This window comes from Armigeres subalbatus, chromosome 1, assembly GCF_024139115.2.
Source record: "Armigeres subalbatus isolate Guangzhou_Male chromosome 1, GZ_Asu_2, whole genome shotgun sequence".
NCBI lineage: Eukaryota > Metazoa > Arthropoda > Insecta > Diptera > Culicidae > Armigeres > Armigeres subalbatus.
The window spans coordinates 265783489-265803308 of NC_085139.1; the positions used below are offsets into that span (position 1 = coordinate 265783489).

At 41.0% G+C, this 19820-nt stretch overlaps 1 protein-coding gene across 3 annotated transcripts in view; it reads left to right on the forward strand.

The window, feature by feature from the left end:
• LOC134207330 (monocarboxylate transporter 2) overlaps positions 1–19820 on the forward strand; it is a 119691-nt gene that overhangs the window by 73680 nt on the left and 26191 nt on the right. For 2 of the 3 annotated variants that reach the window (XM_062683052.1, XM_062683050.1), the window contains exon 2: positions 5284–5655. In XM_062683052.1, coding sequence (XP_062539036.1) covers positions 5487–5655 — 169 coding nt within the window. In that variant the 5' untranslated portion in view covers positions 5284–5486. Of the gene's footprint in view, positions 1–5065; positions 5201–5283; positions 5656–19820 lie in introns of those variants that run through there. The other variant, XM_062683051.1, reaches the window with a different exon arrangement.

The window sequence follows — 19820 nt, forward strand, 5'->3', positions numbered from 1 at the left end:
CTGCGATCCTCACTTCAAGCATTCTTTTCGTTTGGCCGATGTAAACCTTGTTGTCGTCCGTTCCACAAGGTATGGAATACACCACGTTTTTCTGTTTTCCTGGTGGGATCGGATCCTTCATTTTGCTAAACAGTTTGTGTTTTATTTTGTTCTGTGGTCTTGAAGCAAGGATGACGTCATCTTTCCTTAGGATTTTACGCAACTTCTCGCTGAGACAGGGTATGTAGGGCGCTGAAACATATTTCAGAACCGGATGTTCACAGTCGTTCGATTGTAGCGAGTTGTAGTGCTTGTGGACTCTTTCTGATTTTATCCTCTGTATAAACCATAGAGGATAATTATTTATCCTCAAGACACAAGCAACACATAGCTTGTTTCAGCGCATCTTCACGTTTTTCAACACCTGTCAGTTTAATTGCACGGTCAATGAGAGCGATCGCCGTGTTTTTCTTGTGTTGGAAGGGACTATGGGATGTATAGTCAAGGTACCTTCCATTTGACTGCTTTGGTAGCCAGGTAGTTGAAATGCTGTTTTCCTTTCTTTCTAACATCATGTCAAGAAATTTTATTTTCCCTTCCATTTCTACTTCAACAGTAAATTGAAGTCGATCATGGAAGCTGTTGAATGCGTCCACAATCTTTTGGATGTGTTCATTCTTAGCAACACACATGCAGTCATCTACATACCTTCGATATAGCCTCAAACTGATTTGCTCTTCCTCCAGTTTGTTCCTGCACTCCTGTTCCAGCTTTTCCATAACCACATTAGCAATTACTGGGGAAAGTGGAGATGGTAGTTTTGTACTTCCTAGACCGTATTTGAACCGATTGGAACCGGTAAACTGATTTGCCGAGTACCGGTTCAAGGGTAAATTTTGGGAAATAAGCAAACCCCATCATGCGGCATTTATGTGTAAGGACATAAACGGGAACCTTCTTACGGACGAGGGTGAGGTGATCCAAAGTTGGCGGCAGCACTACGAAGAACACCTGAATGGCGATGTGGCAGCCGAAGATGGCAGTATGGTGATGCACCTGGGAGAACGCGCGCAGGACCCTAATTTTACCGGCTCCGGATCTCCAGGAAATCCAGGAGAAGATTGGCCGGCTGAAGAACAACAAAGCCCCTGGGGTTGACCAACTACCAGGAGAGCAATTTAAACACGGTGGTGAGGCACTGACAAGAGCGCTGCACTGGGTCATTACCAAGATTTAGGTGGATGAAGTTTTGCAGCAGGAGTTGATGGAAGGTGTCGTGTGTCCCATCTACAAAAAGGGCGATAAGCTGAATTGTAGCAATTACCGCGCAATCACATTGCTGAACGCCGCCTACAAGGTACTCTCCCAAATTTTATGCCATCGACTAGCACCAATTGCAAGGGAGTTTGTGGGGCAGTACCATGCGGGTTTAATGGGCAAATGCTCCACTTCGGACCAGATGTTCGCCATTCGTCAAGTACTGCAGAAATGCCGCGAATACAACGTGCCCACACATCATCTACTAATCGACTTCAAAGCCGCATATGATACAATCGATCGGGACCAGCTATGGCAGCTAATGCACGAAAACGGATTTCCGGGTAAACTGATACGGTTGATCAAGGCTACGATGGATCGGGTGATGTGCGTAGTTCGAGTTTCAGGGGCATTCTCGAGTCCCTTCGAAACGCGCAGAGGGTTACGGCAAAGTGATGGTCTTTCGTGTCTGCTATTCAACATCGCTTTGGAAGGGGTAATACGAAGAGCAGGGATTAACACGAGTGGTACAATTCACAATAAGTCCGTTCAGCTATTTAGCTTCGCCGACGACATAGATATTATGGCACGTAACTTTGAGAAGATGGATGAAGCGTACATCAGACTGAATGGACATGATAGGAAGAGGAGAAGACAATGTGAGCCACCCACCACGAGTTTGCATCGGTGGTGACGAAATCGAGGTGGTTGAAGAATTCGTGTACTTGGGCCACTGGTGACTGCCAAAAATGATACCAGCAGAGAAATATGGAGACGCATAGTGGCTGGAAATCGTACGTACTTTGGACTCCGCAAGACGCTCCGATCGAATAGAGTTCGCCGCCGTACCAAACTGACAATCTACAAAACGCTCATTAGACCTGGACGATGCTCGTGGAGAACCAACGCGCACCTGGAGTTTTCGAAAGGAAAGTGCTGCGTACCATCTATTGCTGACCAGCACGATTGCTGATAGAAAGCGTCCGGTGATCGTAGAACTGTATTAACGGTAACTCTGTAGAATTTCGGTTGTACCGTGACGGTAAATCAATTCATCGGTGGTATTGCCGCGCACCTATTTGCCTTACACGCCCCGCCATCTTTCGCCAAAACAGCTGCATACAGCTGGTAGAAAGTGGGATCCGTCCAAGGATCCGTCACACCAAACCATAGTTCAACACAGCGGTCTCACACCAAGTGAAGCCCATTGCCAACTGACGCATCGGTGACGCCCCTGCGTGCAAATTCGTCTGCTTCATCATCTTTTAAGAGTATCCATCTAAGCAAAGCTCCATTCTACATGACCCGCCGCCCAAAAATCTTCTATGCCAATCACGACGCCAATTCGAGCTTTTGTCCTATTTATACATGGCAAGGTATTCCAATACCGACATTTTGTAATTGATTTAACGAACTGCGAAATACTACAACTCAGGTCAAATGGATGTTGATAACAGAATGGAAATCGTCATGGCAATGTGACTGACTTACGGTTACTTTGCTAATTTATGAAGATTGTAATCGCAAGTCAGTCATACTGAGTTTTTCAATGCGGCTAGTTAGGATTAGTTTCTTTCTTCTTATAGACTCATTAAACATACATGTTTTCAATGTGTTGGGGCAGTAATTTGGGAAGAACAAAGTCAAACACAGTAATACATGGAAAAACAATGAAAAATCTTTGCGAGCCGTTTTATCATTTGCATTTTCTCTCAGATGTACTCGACTTGCGTTTAGCGGCAGTGTAACTTCTGATTCAAATCAATCTTAACCAAGGCGAAATGGATCGTTTGTGAATGGCAGGTAAAACTCGTCTTTATGTGTAGGTTTTCCCAGTACAGTAGCGACCACAGTAAAGCAGGCCGTGATTAGCCTCCACCACCCTATAAGACCGGAGCCAACCACTCGCCATAGTCCTCCAACCCAACACCAGAGGGCCAGAAGCACCACCGTCAAGCAGCCATGAAGGGGTGGCCTAATCGGGTTGATGCAATGATGCGAGGTGACTGACCTGGAAAAGGAGGTCGATACCCTAGGATGCGGGAAGCAAGCCTAAAATTGTTCACTATTCTACGGCATTTTGAAGTGAACAGATTTAAATTTCCAAATTACCAAAGTTAGCAGGTTAAATAAAGTTGAAGTGAAGAGAGTTTGTGGAAGAAGACCTGGCGTAGAGTGGCTGCTTCCGGAAACAGAAGCTGATCCCAGCATTTTCTCCTTCTCAGAACCCCGCCGTTTTTAAAAAAGGTTAAAGGTTAAAAAACCCCATCGTACCACGGTTCCGTTGACGGCCTGATTCGGCATTGTTCCGCCGACAGTCGCTCGGCCATCTTATTGGTTGTTTGGAACGCGAAGCGAGGAATATTCCCAAGTCCCCTCGGCGTTATCACCGGTAAACCACAACGAACAGAGTTGCTTGCTGCCGAGGCGTCAGCCACTGAAGGAAAGAAGTTAGTGAAGAGGAAGAATATCGCGAGGAGAAGAGTCAGCCGCCGACGCTACGTAGGCCATTGAAGAGCGAAGGAAGTAGAGCAGGCATAAAGCCGCCGGCGTGAATGCCCTTGCTAGGAAGGTAGAGGAAGAGAATGGACCGGAGTCGAAGAAGGAATAAGTGAAAGGGGGAGTGCTGTCAGGAAGAGGGGCCCAAAAGTCAGGTTAGCTAGCTTTAAGGAAGTGAAAGATTGACGAAGAAGTGTCGCAAAGTGAAGTTCTGTGGTTTCCCTGCATTTTGATTACGAGTGTTCACTGCCCGCGAGTAGCTTGAGGTGAGCGTGCCGACCCTGAGGCCATCGGTTCAGGGAGTCTCAGCATAGCTCAGGGCATATTTACCCAATTACTACAAATCAGTCCATCCGTTCGTGAGTTTAAGCTCAAAAGAAATGCAAACTCATTTTCATATTTAGAAAGATTATAACATAGTTTCAATTTTTGCAGACAACCTTTCGGGATTTCCTCGGCAATCTGTTCCATATTTCTTGAGGAAAATCTCCAGGATTTATCCTGCAAGTTCTTCAAAAATTTTTCAGCAAATTCTTCGGGGTCCTCTCAGACATTCTAAAAATTTCTTCCGGAAACTCTCCGTGACTACTTTGGCTTATTCCTCGCGATTTTCACGGCAAACTCTTCAGAATATTAGAGATTTCATAAATTGAGATTTATTTCGGATTTTTCTCTGGATTTTTTCGGATCTTCCTCAGAAAGTTCTCCAAAATTTCGTCAGGAAATTCTTTTGATTTTTTTTTGTAAATTTTTCGGAAACATTCTCAAAAGAATTTTCTTTTAGAATTTTTACGGAGCATTCTCTGTAAATTCTCCGGAATTTCCTTGGAAAATACTTCGTTTTTTTTTTCAAGAAATTCTTCGGAAATTTTGCGGTGCAGTATTCTTCGAAACTTATTTCGTGGAATATTTACGCGTTATTCTTCAAAATTTCAAAAGCAGTTTTTTCGGAATCCTTGTGAAATTCGGAGGATCTACTGAGAGTCTTTTTTTTATTCTAGATCAGCGGCGCACCGATGTAATCATTTTCCTTGAGATTCAACAAGAACATAGTTCATTATTAAATTATCAAAAAATTATACTGGCCCTAAGATGGTCAAGCGTCAAGCGGTCAAGCGCTATTTTTGCATCTTGTTTGACTTCCAGAGAAGTATTGAATTTGAATCGTGTTTATGATTTTAGAAAAAAACCTTCTTTTGATTTTTTCAATTATAGAGACATTTTATGCTTGCGTACAGTTTACGGAGATCTCGCTCAGTATTTCATAAATATGTAAATGAAAAATGTGATATTCAAAAAGTTTGGCATCACTTACTCTCAGCTATAAAACAATTTATTCAAACTTCCAACACAATAGGTCTATTTATTGTTACTACTGTGTCTTTTTATGTACACAGTTTTGACTGGACAATTGACAGTCTAGTGCATATAACGTAACTCATCAGTAAACATAGTGCCCCACGTGGTAATCATTACCCGATTAAATCATAGACGATTAAAACCACCGAGAGTCTAATATTTCATATCTCCTTTCTATTTCAATTTCAGGATCCTTCCAACATTCGAATGCTCAAGATCCAAGACAAAATGCCATAAAGAAATTACCTAACCTACAAACACCCCAGTAAAACAGTGCTAAACGACATATCACTGTCCACGGGGACACAAGTAAGAAAAAAAGTTAAAATCACACCAAAGTGGAATCAAGTGCTAGGATATCGTAGTGATTAAGTGTAACACACTCTTCCAAAATGACACACGGCCCTCCTGCATCGCGAAAAAGGCCCGAGAACGGCACGACCCAGGGCACCGGAGATCCGGAATCCAACCAGATGAGCGCAAACACCGGGCTGCCAACTCCACCGGACGGCGGCTGGGGATGGATGGTTGCCCTGGCCTCCTTCAGCATACACATTGTCAGTAAGTACTCGAACCCACCCGAAAAGAAGCACAAAAAGAACAACCATCATTTCCACCCACAATAGCTGCCCCTGACGGCTTAGTTAATACGTTTCCAAGTGCTATCGGTGTCCAATTACCATCATAATTTAGCTGATAGATAGAGAATTTCCCCGCGAACAGCAGCTCCCGATCTGCCACACAAAGCTATCAGCAGCAAATCAATCATTCCCCGCCACAGCAACCGGTTGAAGTTCGAGCCTTGAGTTCGAGTGCAGTCGATCGGTCAAACCGCCGCGACAACTTTCGATTATATTGGAATTGCACTCTGTCTTATCACGGAATTTTTGTCTCGGGAAAAAAATGCGCAGTTTTCATATTTAATCGCCCGTGACGTAAAACGTTGAACGTTTCAGCGTGGTCGGCCGGTCGCAATCACTGTGGAAATTGCAGCGGGTCACATGGGTTCACGTTGCTACCGAATTGAAAGTAGCACATTCTTTCCAATTTTAGAGGGGATCAATATGACTGACTAGTTCATAATCCAAAAAAAAAACGTAGGAAACAACTAAAATATCGCAACAATCAGATCAACACGGATAGTGCTTCTTACCCTCATCGTCCCTTGCATTCCGATCGAAGGTCACTCCACTAATAGCCGAAGCTTCGTCATTAGGAATTACATCGAAATCCCCATTGTCCGACCGGCTTTATCTGCGTTGCGATGGCTTTGTTTGAGGGGCACACAATCGAAACTATATGATTAGTGTCCTCACGGAAGCTGATATAGGACGGACATCACTCGAATCGACGATTGTCGCTCGCTCGCTGCGCTGCTTTTCGCCTACGGGAGGCTTGCGACGTAAAGCAAATAAAACTGGAATCTCGGACGGGGGATTAAGCAATTCATCAATTGGGCGTGTGACGAAACAAAAATGCTGATAGCGATGTAACAATGAATGAGAATGCTGTTGAATCTATTTCGGTACGGTTTGATTGGTTTCTGACGGGCCCGACCGGTCAGTGAGTCACTGAAATTGTACTAAGGTTCTCTTTGTTAAATATCTAATTAGCTTAACTAAACTTCACAGCTTGATATTTATTTTTCATTATTTTTAAAATAGCTCAGCTTTTTATCTAGCTGTAAAAATGGTTCGATTTCAGTTCGAGCTTGATGATTTTCTTCATAAATCATGAAAACGTTTTATCACTGAGATTCTCAAGACGAATCGATTAGTGACAAAATCTTGCTAATCAGTCAACTAGACCCAAACGCCGCCGCACATTGGGATGGTTTGGAAAAAAAGTGGGTGAAATCGGCGAAATTATTGATTGTAGACTTTTGATGTCTTCTGGAGAGTGTCTTTATTTTTAGAGCACTTTATTTAAGGAGTGAGAAACATTGCAACCCGAGATTTTTTTTGTTTTATTGTTAAAATTATTTATATTGTATGGAGTTATTGTAATAATGACAATTTGAAGACACTTTGTCGAAGACACCAAATTTCAATCTCTAAAGTGGACAAAGTCACAGTTTGTTTGCAAAGTTTGTAAACCCTTAAAATTCATTTTTTAGCTCTAACTTTTTCATTTCAATTTTTACATTTTTCCAATGTTCTAAGAAGTTGTAGGTGCTTTGAAAAACATTTTGTCGTAGATCTAAGGAGTTTGCTAGTAAGGTTTTTCTTACTAGCCAAATAAAGTGCTTTAAAAATAAATACACGATCTAGATCACATCGGAAGTCTCGTTTTCAAATCACATTTTCGAATCACATTTCAAATTTACCAATCAACAGCACTGCACCTGATCCAGCAGATAGCAACGAGAAATTAACAAGGAAAAAATAATAATAACTAAATTATGCACGAAGAAACTAAATAATGGACCAAAAAGCTGATGTGCATTTTGTGGAATATTTTTATGAATCGACTTAGATCCACTTAAATGTAACAGAAGAGTAAAAGTTGCTGAAACTAATGACATGAATAATAGCTGCTACAAACTGCTACCCTGAAAGATATAACCGTTTAAAAATAGTGCTAAGAAACTATAAAAACTGATACAGCTCCTTAAAATAAAAAGATAGCGATTTGTCCACTGCAGAGATGGAAATTTGGTGTCTTCGACAAAAAGGCTTTTCGAAACAGGCTTGAAATTGTCATTTCTACAGTGTCTCCATACAATATAAACATTTCCATCAATAAAATATGAAAGTATATTTCTTTCTCGGGGTGCACCCTTTTAAGTCAATTTTTCTTACCCCTCAAATAAAGTGCTCTAAAAATAAAGACACTATCCAGAAGACATCAAAAGTCTCCAATCAATAGTTTCGCCGATAATACCAATGTCCCACTTTTTTCAAAACCATATCACTGTGGGCCGGTGGTTTTACCCACGCAAACCACTCTAGGGCAGTGGTTCTCAACCTGGGGTACATGTACCCCTGAAGGTACCTTCGCTGGCCTTAGGGGGTACCTCGGATAAAAATGCATAATGGCGGACGTATAACAATTCCAATCGGAACTTATTGAAAAAGTTTTGATCATTGTGTATTTTTTATTTCAAAACTTTGTCTTGTACATAATACGCAAAGCGATCAATAAATAGAAGCTAATTGAACCCTGCTCTCTTCAACCAGAACAGCGTATGAAGGACTGCGGAACAAAAGATCAAACGGCCAAAACGTCGAATGTGCAAATTTAAATCTCTATGGTGTCTCGACTGTTAAATATATGTGATGGGATTCGGCTTTACAGTCTCAAAATCAGGGTCCGTGATTGATAGTGCAAACAAATTAAACAATATTTTTTGATAAAATCCACGATAATCAAAATAGAAAACATGAATGACAACACGACACAAGATTACAGTGTAACAAAACAACGAAAACAGTAAAACTAATTTCCCCCAGAAGAAGGCTGCCAAATACAGCCGAAACGTCGGGCAGTTAAAACATTATTGTTTGAACAATTTTGAGATCGCGAATTTAAAAAATATTCAATACCATCTACCTGATCTAAACAAAATGTTGAATAATATGTTAGGAACATGCTTTTGAACTAAAATCTTGAATCTAAAGGTTCGGAAACCACCGTTTGAGAGGCATGTAGGCTTTGTTTTAGAAAAGCTCGGTTGTTTCATTGCAAGAGAATTAAAATCATCTTTCTACGCTTCTCGAAAGCCTTCTTCAGAGTAGCTCGAATGCTTCCTTTCAAGATAGGCCCGGAAGCCTCCTTTCAAGAGGCTCGGAAGCCTCCTTTCAAGAGGCTCGGAAGCCTCCTTTCAAGAGGCCCGGGAGCCTCCTTTCAAGAGGCTCGGAAGCCTCCTTTCAAGAGGCTCGGAAGCCTCCTTTCAAGAGGCCTCGGAAGCCTCCTTTCAAGAGGCTCGAAGCCTCCTTTCAAGAGGCTCGGAAGCCTCCTTTCAAGAGGCTCGGAAGCCTTCTTTCAAGAGGCTCGGAAGCCTCCTTTCAAGAGGCTCAAAAGCCTCCTTTTAAGATGCTTGGAAGCCTTCTTTCAAGAGGCTCAGAAGCCTCCTTTCAAGAGGCTCGAAAGCCTCCTTTCAAGAGGCTTGAAAGCCATCTTTCAAGAGGCTCGGAAGCTTTCTTTCAAGAGGCTCGGAAGCCTCCTTGCAAGAGGCCTGGAAGCCTTCTTTCAAGATGCTCGGAAGCCTCCTTCAAGAGGCTCGGAAGCCTCCTTTCAAGAGGCTTGGAAGCCTCCTTTCAAGCGGCTCAGAGCCTCCTTTCAAGAGGCCTGGAAGCCTCCTTTCAAGAGGCTCAGAAGCCTCCTTTCAAGAGGCCTGGAAGCCTCCTTTCAAGAGGCTCAGAGCCTCCTTTCAAGAGGCTCGGAAGCCTCCTTTCAAGAGGCCTGGAAGCCTCCTTTCAAGAGGCTCAAGCCTCCTTTCAAGAGGCTCGGAAGCCTCCTTTCAAGAGGCTCGGAAGCCTCCTTTCAAGAGGCTCGGAAGCCTCCTTTCAAGAGGCTCGGAAGCCTCCTTTCAAGAGGCTTGGAAGCCTCCTTTCAAGAGGCTCGGAAGCCTCCTTTCAAGAGGCTCGGAAACCTCCTTTCAAAAGGCTCGGAAGCCTCCTTTCAAGAGGCTCGGAAGCCTCCTTTCAGAGGCTCGGAAGCCTCCTTTCAAGAGGCTCGGAAGCCTCCTTTCAAGAGGCTCGGAAGCAGTGTTGTAAAATGTCATTTGCATACTTTTTCATAATTTTCCCAGAATTTTTTTCAGTAGTTAGCTATCAACTATCAAGTATGGCAAACCTATAGCGCTATAATGTGGCTACAACTTTGTCTAACAAGACATTGCTGTAAATATGTAATCTGGGGCGTGGGAGGCAAAATGTCATTCAAATGACATAATGTCAAATGACACGTGACATTTCGGAGAGATTTCACTCTCTAGCCTCATATGTTATATTTAGAGCAATGTACCTTTGGACAAAAATATAGCACTACTCAAGCGTTATGCGTGCATCTAAAATTTTGAAGTAAATTTGGCTTCCGAAGAAAGTTATGAACAAATTAGTCAAATGACATGCAGATGACATTTTACAAGCCTGCTCGGAAGCCTCCTTTCAAGAGGCTCGGAAGCCTCCTTTCAAGAGGCTCGGAAGCCTCCTTTCAAGAGGCTCGGAAGCCTCCTTTCAAGAGGCTCGGAAGCCTCCTTTCAAGAGGCCTGGAAGCCTCCTTTCAAGAGGCCTGGAAGCCTCCTTCAAGAGGCTCGGAAGCCTCCTTTCAAGAGGCTAAGAAACCTTCTTTCAAGAGGCTCAAAAGCCTCCCATCAAGAGGCTCAGAAGTCTTCTTTTAAGAGACTTGGAAGCCTCTTTTAAAAAACTCGGAAGCTTCCTTTCAAGAGGCTCAGAAGCCTCCTTTCAAGAGGCTCAGAAGCCTCCTTTCAAGAGGCCCGGAAGCCTCCTTTCAAGAGGCCTGGAAGCCTCCTTTCAAGAGGCTCAGGCCTCCTTTCAAGAGGCCCAGCCTCCTTTCAAGAGGCTCAGAAGCCTCCTTTCAAGAGGCCCAGAAGCCTCCTTTCAAGAGGCCCAGCCTCCTTTCAAGAGGCTCAGAAGCCTCCTTTCAAGAGGCCTGGAAGCCTCCTTTCAAGAGGCTCAGGAAGCCTCCTTTCAAGAGGCCTGGAAGCCTCCTTTCAAGAGGCTCAGAAGCCTCCTTTCAAGAGGCTCAGAAGCCTCCTTTCAAGAGGCTCAGAAGCCTCCTTTCAAGAGGCCTGGAAGCCTCCTTTCAAGAGGCCTCAAGCCTCTTTCAAGAGGCCTGGAAGCCTCCTTTCAAGAGGCCAGGAAGCCTCCTTTCAAGAGGCTCAGGAAGCCTCCTTTCAAGAGGCTCGGAAGCCTCCTTTCAAGAGGCTCGGAAGCCTCCTTTCAAAAGGCTCGGAAGCCTCCTTTCAAGAGGCTCGGAAGCCTCCTTTCAAGAGGCTCGGAAGCCTCCTTTCAAAAGGCTCGGAAGCCTACTTTCAAAACCTTTTAAGATGCTCGAAAGCCTACTTTCTAGTGAATCGGAAACCTCCTTTCAAGAGCCACGGATGCCTCCCTTTAAGAAGCTCAGCTTCTTCTAAGAGAGTTGGAAGCATACCTTCAAGAGGTTAAGAAGCATCTTTTAAAGAAGTGAAGTCTCCTTTTAAGTATCTCAAAAAACACCAACACACCAGCATGCTCGAAAGCCTCTCTACAAGAGGCTCAGAAGCCTCGTAACAAAAAATGCGGAAGTAAACTTTCAAGGGATTCAGAAGCTTCTTTCAAGAGGCTCAGCAGCCACCTTTTAAGAGGAACAGAAGTCTTCTCTCAAAACTCTCGGAAGGCTCATTTTAAGAGGCTTGAAAGCCTACTTTCAAGTAAATCGGAAGCCTCTTTTCAAGAGCCTCAGAAGCCTCCCTTCAAGAAGCTCGGAATTCTTCTTTCAAGAGGCTCTGAAGCGTCTTTTCAAGATGCAAAGGAAGCCTCCTTTTAAATAGCTCGAAAAACGCCATTCAAAAGACTCGAAAGTTTTGTAGCATTTTACATGTTTTACATTATTTGATACGCATTGCCACCATAACCGATTTTTTTTCGATTTTGAAAAAAAAATCCCTTGGGAAAAAACAATGATTTTTCAATAATTCAAATACGCGATCAGGCCACTTTTCAATAGCAGTTAATGGGACCGCTTTCTCCGTCGAATGCAACTTGTCAATCGGGTAATGTTAAGTTCCAAAAAGTGTGTCTATAAAATTTGTACACATACACACATACAGACATCATCTCGGTTCGTCGAACAGAGTCGATCGGTATATAACACTATGGGTCTCCGGGCTTTCTATCATTTCTATAATTCTATTTGTTGTACGAGAAAGGCAAAAACAATGAACTTGAGACGAGTCGATTGAAGTACGAGACACTGAAAATGGTCTTACAGCTGAGGACGAAATACGTATCTGTAAAGCAATACAACGTGGTGGAATTAATTAGAACTAAACTCGTCTTATGATAGTTCCTGAATGTTGTTAAGGTAGAACCCGTCAGAATTCAAATTCAAATCTACCTCGAGGGATGGTGTCTCTAATTCAGTGTGGTGACATACATTATCTAGGTTAATGAATAGGTTAGTTGATTAGTTGATTCATTCTAATAGGACCTGGCATTGGTGTGAGCAAATTATTGCAGTGCAGAAACTTCAAGTTAAGTAGCACATTAATTATCTTGGCATTTTTTCTTATTTATTTTAATCAACCAGGCCACTTATTCAATCAGTTTTCTTTGTTTTTTGATTTGTGCTATTAGGACACTTGACTTATTTGGCAAACCAATTTAGCAAAATAATTAAATCCTTACTGTGAATGCTTTTCCAGTTTGTTGTCCAGTATAAGTAATTTTTATTTTGAAATCAATTTTTGAATATGATTGACAAAACCACTTGGTATATTTCCTTGTAATTTCCTTCAGATATTCCTCCGAAAAGTTTCCTTAAAAAAAAACCTTAGAAAATTACTTTAGGAATTCTTTCGGGAATTTCTTACGAAATTTCTCCGAAAATTCCTTCAGAATTTCCATTACGGATCTCTTCAGAAAATCATTGACGAATTTCTTTCGGAATTTCCTTATAGAATGCATACTAAAAAAATGGTTCGTAGACTTTGTAGACTTCTTAAGGAATTCTTCCGGAAGTTATTTTAACAATTCCTCCGGAAATTTCTTAAGGAATTCCTCAAGAAATTCCAAATTCCTAATTCTTCAACACATTCTCCGAGTACTCTTCCAGAACTTCCTGCAGGAATTCCTTCGAAAATGCCTTCATGAGTTCTTAGAAGTTTGATCGAAAATTGTTTGGCAACCCTTTAAATGTTAAGAAAATTATTTTGAGCTTTTTAGTGGAATGTATTCACTTGTCATAAGACGAGTTTGTACAATCCCATTTAATTCCACCACTTAATTGTACCTTGACAGATACGTATTTCGACCTCAACTGTAAGGTCTTCACTGTCTCGTACCTTCAGTAGTCGAGCCAAGTACGAGACACTGAAGACGACCTTACTGTTGAGGTCGAAATACGTATCTGTCAAGGTACAATTAGGTGGTGGAATTCAATGGGATTGTACAAACTCGTCTTAGAACCTTTTAAATAATTAAAGCAATGCCTTCGGAAATTTTCTTTGAGAATTCATTCGAAAATTACACCTTATGAAATTTCTTCGGCAATTATTCCATGAATTCCTTAAATAAATTCTTCCGGATATTGCATAATTTCCCTTAGGAATTTCTTCAGAACTTCTTCCAGTAAATTCTTCAACACATTCAGGGGAAAGGGTCATTTGGCCGAAACCCATTCGGCCGAATGCCACTAGGCCGAAACCCATCTGACCGAAAGTCATTTGGCCGAAAGGGTCGTTAGGCCGAAAAAGTTGTTTGGCCGAAAGGGTCATTTGGCCGAAAGGGTCGTTTGGCCAAAGGGTCGTTTGGCCGATAGGATCATTTAGCCGAAAGGGTCATTTGGCTGAAAGGGTCATTTGGCCGAAAGGATCATTTGACCGAAAGGATCATTTAGTCGAAAGGGTCATTTGGCCGAAAGGGTCATTTGGCCGAACGGCTCATTTGGCCGAAAGGGTCATTTGGCCGAAAGGCTCATTAGGCCGAAAGGATCATTTAGCCGAAAGGGTAATTTGGCCGAAAGGGTCATTTGGCCGAATAGGAAATTTGGCCGAATTAGTCATTTAGCCGAATAGTTCATTTGGAAAGTGAGAAATTAGGAATGAGAAGAGAGACGTCTCACTTCTCACTCTTCATTTTTCTCTTCTCATTGTAAAAAGTAAGAATCGTGAAATAAGTAGTGAGACGTCTTACTACCCTCTTCTCACTACTCACTTTTCACAGTGAGAAATATGTGTGAAATGTGAAGTGAGCAATGAGACGTCTCTCTTACTCCTCAATTCAAAAGTGAGAAGCGCGATGTGAGTAGAGTGAAGAGTAGTGAGTAGAGAAAAATGAAGAGTGAGAAGTGGGATGTCTCACTTCTCACTTCTCATTTACCACTTCTCAATGTAAAAAGTGAGAAGCGCAAAGTGAGTAGTGAAACATCTCACTACTCACTTCGCGCTCCTCTTTTTTACAGGGAGAAAGGAGATATGAAGAGTGAGAAGTGAGACGTCTCTCTTCTCATTCCTAATAAAACTTTTCAAATGAACTATTCGGCTAGATGACCTATTCAGCCAAATGTCCTATTCGGCCAAATGACCCTTTCGGCCAGATTACCCTTTCGGCCAAATGACCCTTTCGGCCAAATGACCCTCTCGGTCAAGTGACACTTTCGGCCTAATGACCCTTTCGGCCAAATGACCCATTCGGCAAAATGACCCTTTCAACCAGACGACTCTTTCGGCCTAAAAACCCTTCCGGCCAAACGACCCTTTCGGCCAAATGACTTTCGGCCTAATGGTCTGTTCGACCAAATGGTATATTCGGCTAAACAACTTTCGGCCTAGTGGCATATGGCCAAATAGCTTTCGGCCGAATGGGTTTCGGCCAAATTACCCTTCCCCTTCTCCGGGTATTCTTCCAGAACTTCCTGCAGAAATTCCTTCGAAAATGCTTTCATGAGTTCTTTCCGAAATTCTTTCAGTAATATCTTCGGATTTTTTTTGTGTTTGCTGATTTTATTTTATTTATTTTTTTGTTTTATTCTTTCGAAAATTCAGTAACTCTATCGGAAACTATTTCATTCTTCAATTAAGCTTCAAAGGATTTCCAGAAAGAAATTCCGAAAGAATTTCTGAAGCAATCTACGAAGGAATCTCGGCGGCCTTTTAAAGAAACTTTCAAAGAAATCCTTGGAGAAATATCCGAAGGAATTCTTGGCGGATTAAAAAAAAATCTTGAGGAGTTCTCAAATGAACTTTTGGAGGAGTTTTTGATGAAATTCCTGAAGGGTTTTGTTTAAGAATTTCCAAATGAATTTTTCCAAGGCATTTATAAAAGAGAGCATCAATGGATTTTCGGAAATAATTCCCGTTGGAACTGCCAAGAGAGTTATTGAAGCTATTTCTTTTAGGCCTTCCAAAAGAATGCTTAAAGGAATTTGCAGAGGAATCAATAAAGAAATTTCTGAAGGCATTTTTGAAGGAATGTTCGGAGAAACTCTCAAAGGAATTTATGAAGAAAATCCTAATAAAATTTCGCAGGAAACGCCTACTGGTATTTCAGAAGTAATTCCTAGATTTCCCAAGGAATTTCTTTTGAATGTTTCCCAGTAATAGATTTGCAATTTCCTCCAGAAAATCCTCTGGAGGTTCGTCCAGGAATTCCCTCGGAAATTGCCTCAAGGAGTTCTGCAAAAACTCGCCCGTTAACTAATTCTAGAAAGTCTTCCGTAAATTCGGAATTTCTTCCATGCGTTCCTTCAGAACTTTTTTTTAAGGAAAACCTTGGGAAAATCGTTAACGTATTCTTCCGAAAATTTCTTTAGAAATTCTTCTCAAAAATTCTTTTGGAATTTCTTGCAAAGACGAAAATTTCTTAAAAATTCCTGAACAAGTTCCTGAAGGAATATCCGAAGAAATTTTTGATGGATTTTTCAAAGTAAGTCCTTAAGAAACTTCCGACAGTCTTAAATTTCTCCGGAAATCTCTTTTAACATTCCGTCAAGAATTCATTCCGAAAATCGGATATACCTTTTGAAACTATTTCGCAATATCTACGTAAAATGTTTTAGGAGTTCCTTCGGAAATTGTTTCAGAATTCTCCAAAAAATCTCTAAAATCTCCTCCAGAAATTTATTTACGGATTACTTAGGATATTTCCAAGCCTTTTATAAGGAAATTTGCTTAGGAATTTCTTTGAAAATGTATTTACGAATTCCTTCGGAAGAGTCTTTAAGGAATTCGGATTCTTTTTTAAGATATTCGTCCAAGGGTTACCTAGCAAGTGCCTTGACAATTTTTCCTGAAATTCACATATGAATTCTTTTCGAAACTACCTTAAGCAATTTCTAGAGAATTTCTCCGGGTTATCCTTTGAAAATTCCTCCAGTTAATTCTTTGGTAACTTTAGGAAGCTACCTACGGACACTGACAAAACTAGCTCTGCACACATCGTTGATTCGTCCAGTCGCCCTGTACGGCCATGAATCATGGGCACTAAAAGATGCAGACTGTTGAATTCTCGGAGTGTTCGAGCGGAAAATACTGTGTTCAATACTTGGCGGCGTGGTAGAAAATGGTAAATGGCGCAGACTACTAAATGAAAAGTAAACGCCGCCGCCGATGATATGACCGGCGCACAGGTTTACCATTCGCAATGATATCAAATTCAGATGACCCGGGTGGCCAGGGAAGGTGGCGCGATACGTACCGTGGAAGTATACAAAGCATCTAATATTAGTGCTATTCCATTCCTTTTTCGTTTCAAATGTCTTTCCCATTACATTGCGATGTATTTCAATTCAAATTCTGGTAGTTATTTTCATCGAGAATGGACAGAAAAGGTTTATTTATCGTTGTGGGAAAGGCCGATATAGATTGAACCCTAAACTATCCACCTGTAGAGCTGAAGTGGTAGCCACCGGACCCACTCAGTCCATCATGATGGGATCTTCATAGGGGATTATAATGCACCGTTGTCAGCCACCTAAATGGGTCCAAGTAATAACAATCTCAAAAGAGTTTGAGTAGCAACTGTTGATTGAGCAAGCTAATTACCGAGCGAAAATACCATGACGTCGCTACGGGGACGTGTCCATTTCTCCATATTTATTGGCAGGCGGACGCGGACGCCCCACGAGAGTGACACAAACAAACGAGTCGTAAACAATCGCAAATAATTATTTTATGAGCCCCCGCCGCTTGTTCGGCACGGTTCGGGCAAATGTCTACGAACTGTAAACATCTAAACTGTGGAAAGGTGCTGATGATGGGTCATGTAATGGCTCCAGCTAGACTGAAACGTACACCCTGGATTGGGTGCCGGATTTGGTTGTGTCAACAAACAACGTTCGTCTACGCAGTGTTTTGTCAAGAGGAAAGTGTTGGGATTGGAATTAGGGGTGAACTAGCGTCAGTCATGCTCAGGGCGAACTGCCGGAAATAGTTTGTTTTCCAATTAAGAAAATTGTCTGGAATTTGATGTAGTGTTAAAATGAAGGGATCAGTTTCAAATACTTGTTATTTACTCGATATTTAATGGGCTACTATAGGGCATAGGGACTGTATCTTCAAATATTTGTTACAGCCTGTAACAAATCTTTGTAGATACAGTCCTAAAACCAACAAGAGTTCCTCATAATGTCTTATTATAATATTATTTTATATCTTGTTCTGAACTTATGGACATTATATGTATTGTATACCCTAGTCAACTTATGTTATCTATTGTTAGAAAGTATTTATTCTCTTGTCACAAGACAAAATATTTACATTTAATTTCACCACAATTATTAATAAATATATATACCCAACCAGTGACTATTACATATTCTAGCAATTCTGTACAAAAACCTAACAAAACCTGTATGAACTGGGCATATTGTTAGATTCTTAAACAAATAATGTAAGCTCACAAACAAATATTGTAAGAAAAGTTTGCCAATTTGTAAGGTCCCATACAATTTTTGTATAAGAATTTAGCATTTTCGCATATGACCAGTTCTTATACAGGTTCAGCTAGGTTCTGATACAGAATTGTTAGAAAATCTAACAATCATCGGTCGAGTGATATACTTATTCGACATCAACAATAAGATCGTCTCCATCGGGCTCGTACTCGACGTGCTCATCCTTGAAAGACGCTCCCTTTATAAAGACATGAATCCGCGAAATCGTGTTGACGTTGTTGATGGTGATGATAGCGAAGAAATACACCGCGAGAAATTAGGGTTACTGCTCCTGGACTTTATCTCATAGCTCCGATATTCATCCCATGAAAAAGCAATGAAAGGAACTTGATTTGTTTATTATTTTTGTGATATTTTCAGCAGTGAACACGCATGTAAGCAAAAAGAGTGGTGCTGTATTTCATAGTTTCGCGATAAGATTAATATATGTTCAGTGAGATGGGAAACGGTATAGTTCCCTTATACTGATTATTCCCCGTTTCCACCATTTGGGCAATATATGATAATTAGCAATAGGATTGTACGACGTGGAAAATTAAGAATAAAGAAGATTCCTGTAAAAACGGGAACGTTGACACGTCTACCTGCAAGATAAATCAGCATAAAATTTAAAAAATATATATTATGAAAGGGAAGAAGGAAATATATCTTCCCTTTCCTTGAACAGGATTAATGCATACATTGAGAATAAGATCTATGCATATTCTCTCTTGTGTTATTCCGGGCAAATGCATCATTTGGAAAAAAAAAAAGGAATGTATATTTATTTATCATATGCCGGAAAATGCATCCCTTGAAGAAGGAAGCGTATACTTTTAAGACTTAAGCACGACAAAGAGATGATTATATCAATATATAAATAATAAGTAAAACAGTTTTTGCACTTGAGAATATACAATTTTGCTATTCAAGTTTCCGTCATGTCAATGTCAAACAACAACATACTAAACCGCGTTATGCCAAACTACTTTATGCCAAATGACCTACCACCAAGGGCGTAGCCAGAAGGGGGCAGAGGCGGGGGGCAAAGATTGAACGGGTACTGAAATGAATTCCCTTAAACATGTGCACAACATCGTAAAGTTCCAATCATATTCAGAAATAGGTGGTTGAAATTCAAAAGATTCCCAAAAACTTATTATATCCATATATACCCAGGATCCATAATATATGAAAGTTTTTAAACATTTCGAGCTCAAGAATTCTCCTTGAAATCCTTCTAAATTCTTCCGGAAAGTTATCCACAAATTCCTCTGAAAATCGTTTGAAAATCCTTCTCATGTAATTCTAATTCCTCATTATCTAGGAAACCGTTTTTTTCGAATTTTTTTTGGAAAATTTATGAGGATATTCCTTGAAGATTTATTCTCTCCTCTCCAAGTTTTACTTCTAGACATTTCTTCGGCCATTCTTCCAGAAAAATCTTCCGCATTTCCTTCAGAAAAATCTTCGGCATTTCCTTCAGGAATGCATTCGGGAGTTCCTTCAAGAACACATACGTAATTTCCTGCCAAAATTCCACCAGAAGTTTCTTCAGAAATTTATGACTGAAATCTTCCAATATCACTCCATAATTTTACTTGTAAATCTATCAGAAATTCTTCTAGGAACTTTTCCAGGAACTCTTCCTTTAATTTCTCCGAGATAACTTCCAGGAATGTATCCGGGAATACCTACATAAATTCAAAAGCCAAATCCTCTAGGATTTCATTCTGGAATTCTATTTGCAATTATTTCAGAATATCCTTCAAGAATTCCACTAGAAATTTCTTTAGGAATTTCTCCAGGAATTCGTTAAAGTATTTCTTCGGAAAATCTTCCAGGTATTTTTCCGGGAATTCCTTAAGGTACTTAAGGTAGGAGTTTCTCCGGGAATTTTTCCGCGGAATTGTCCCAAAATTCTTTCCGAGCTTCACTCGGAATTTACTCCAAAATTTCTTCCAAAAGTATTCCAAGAATATCTTCAAAACAAACCCCCGAGAATTCATCCGGTAATTTCTTCAGTAATTCATTTGGGATTACTTTCAGGATTTCATCTGGGAATTTCCTTGTGGGTATTCCTCCGAAAGTGCTTGATGTTGCTGCTCCTGGAGCTCCTCCAGGAGTTT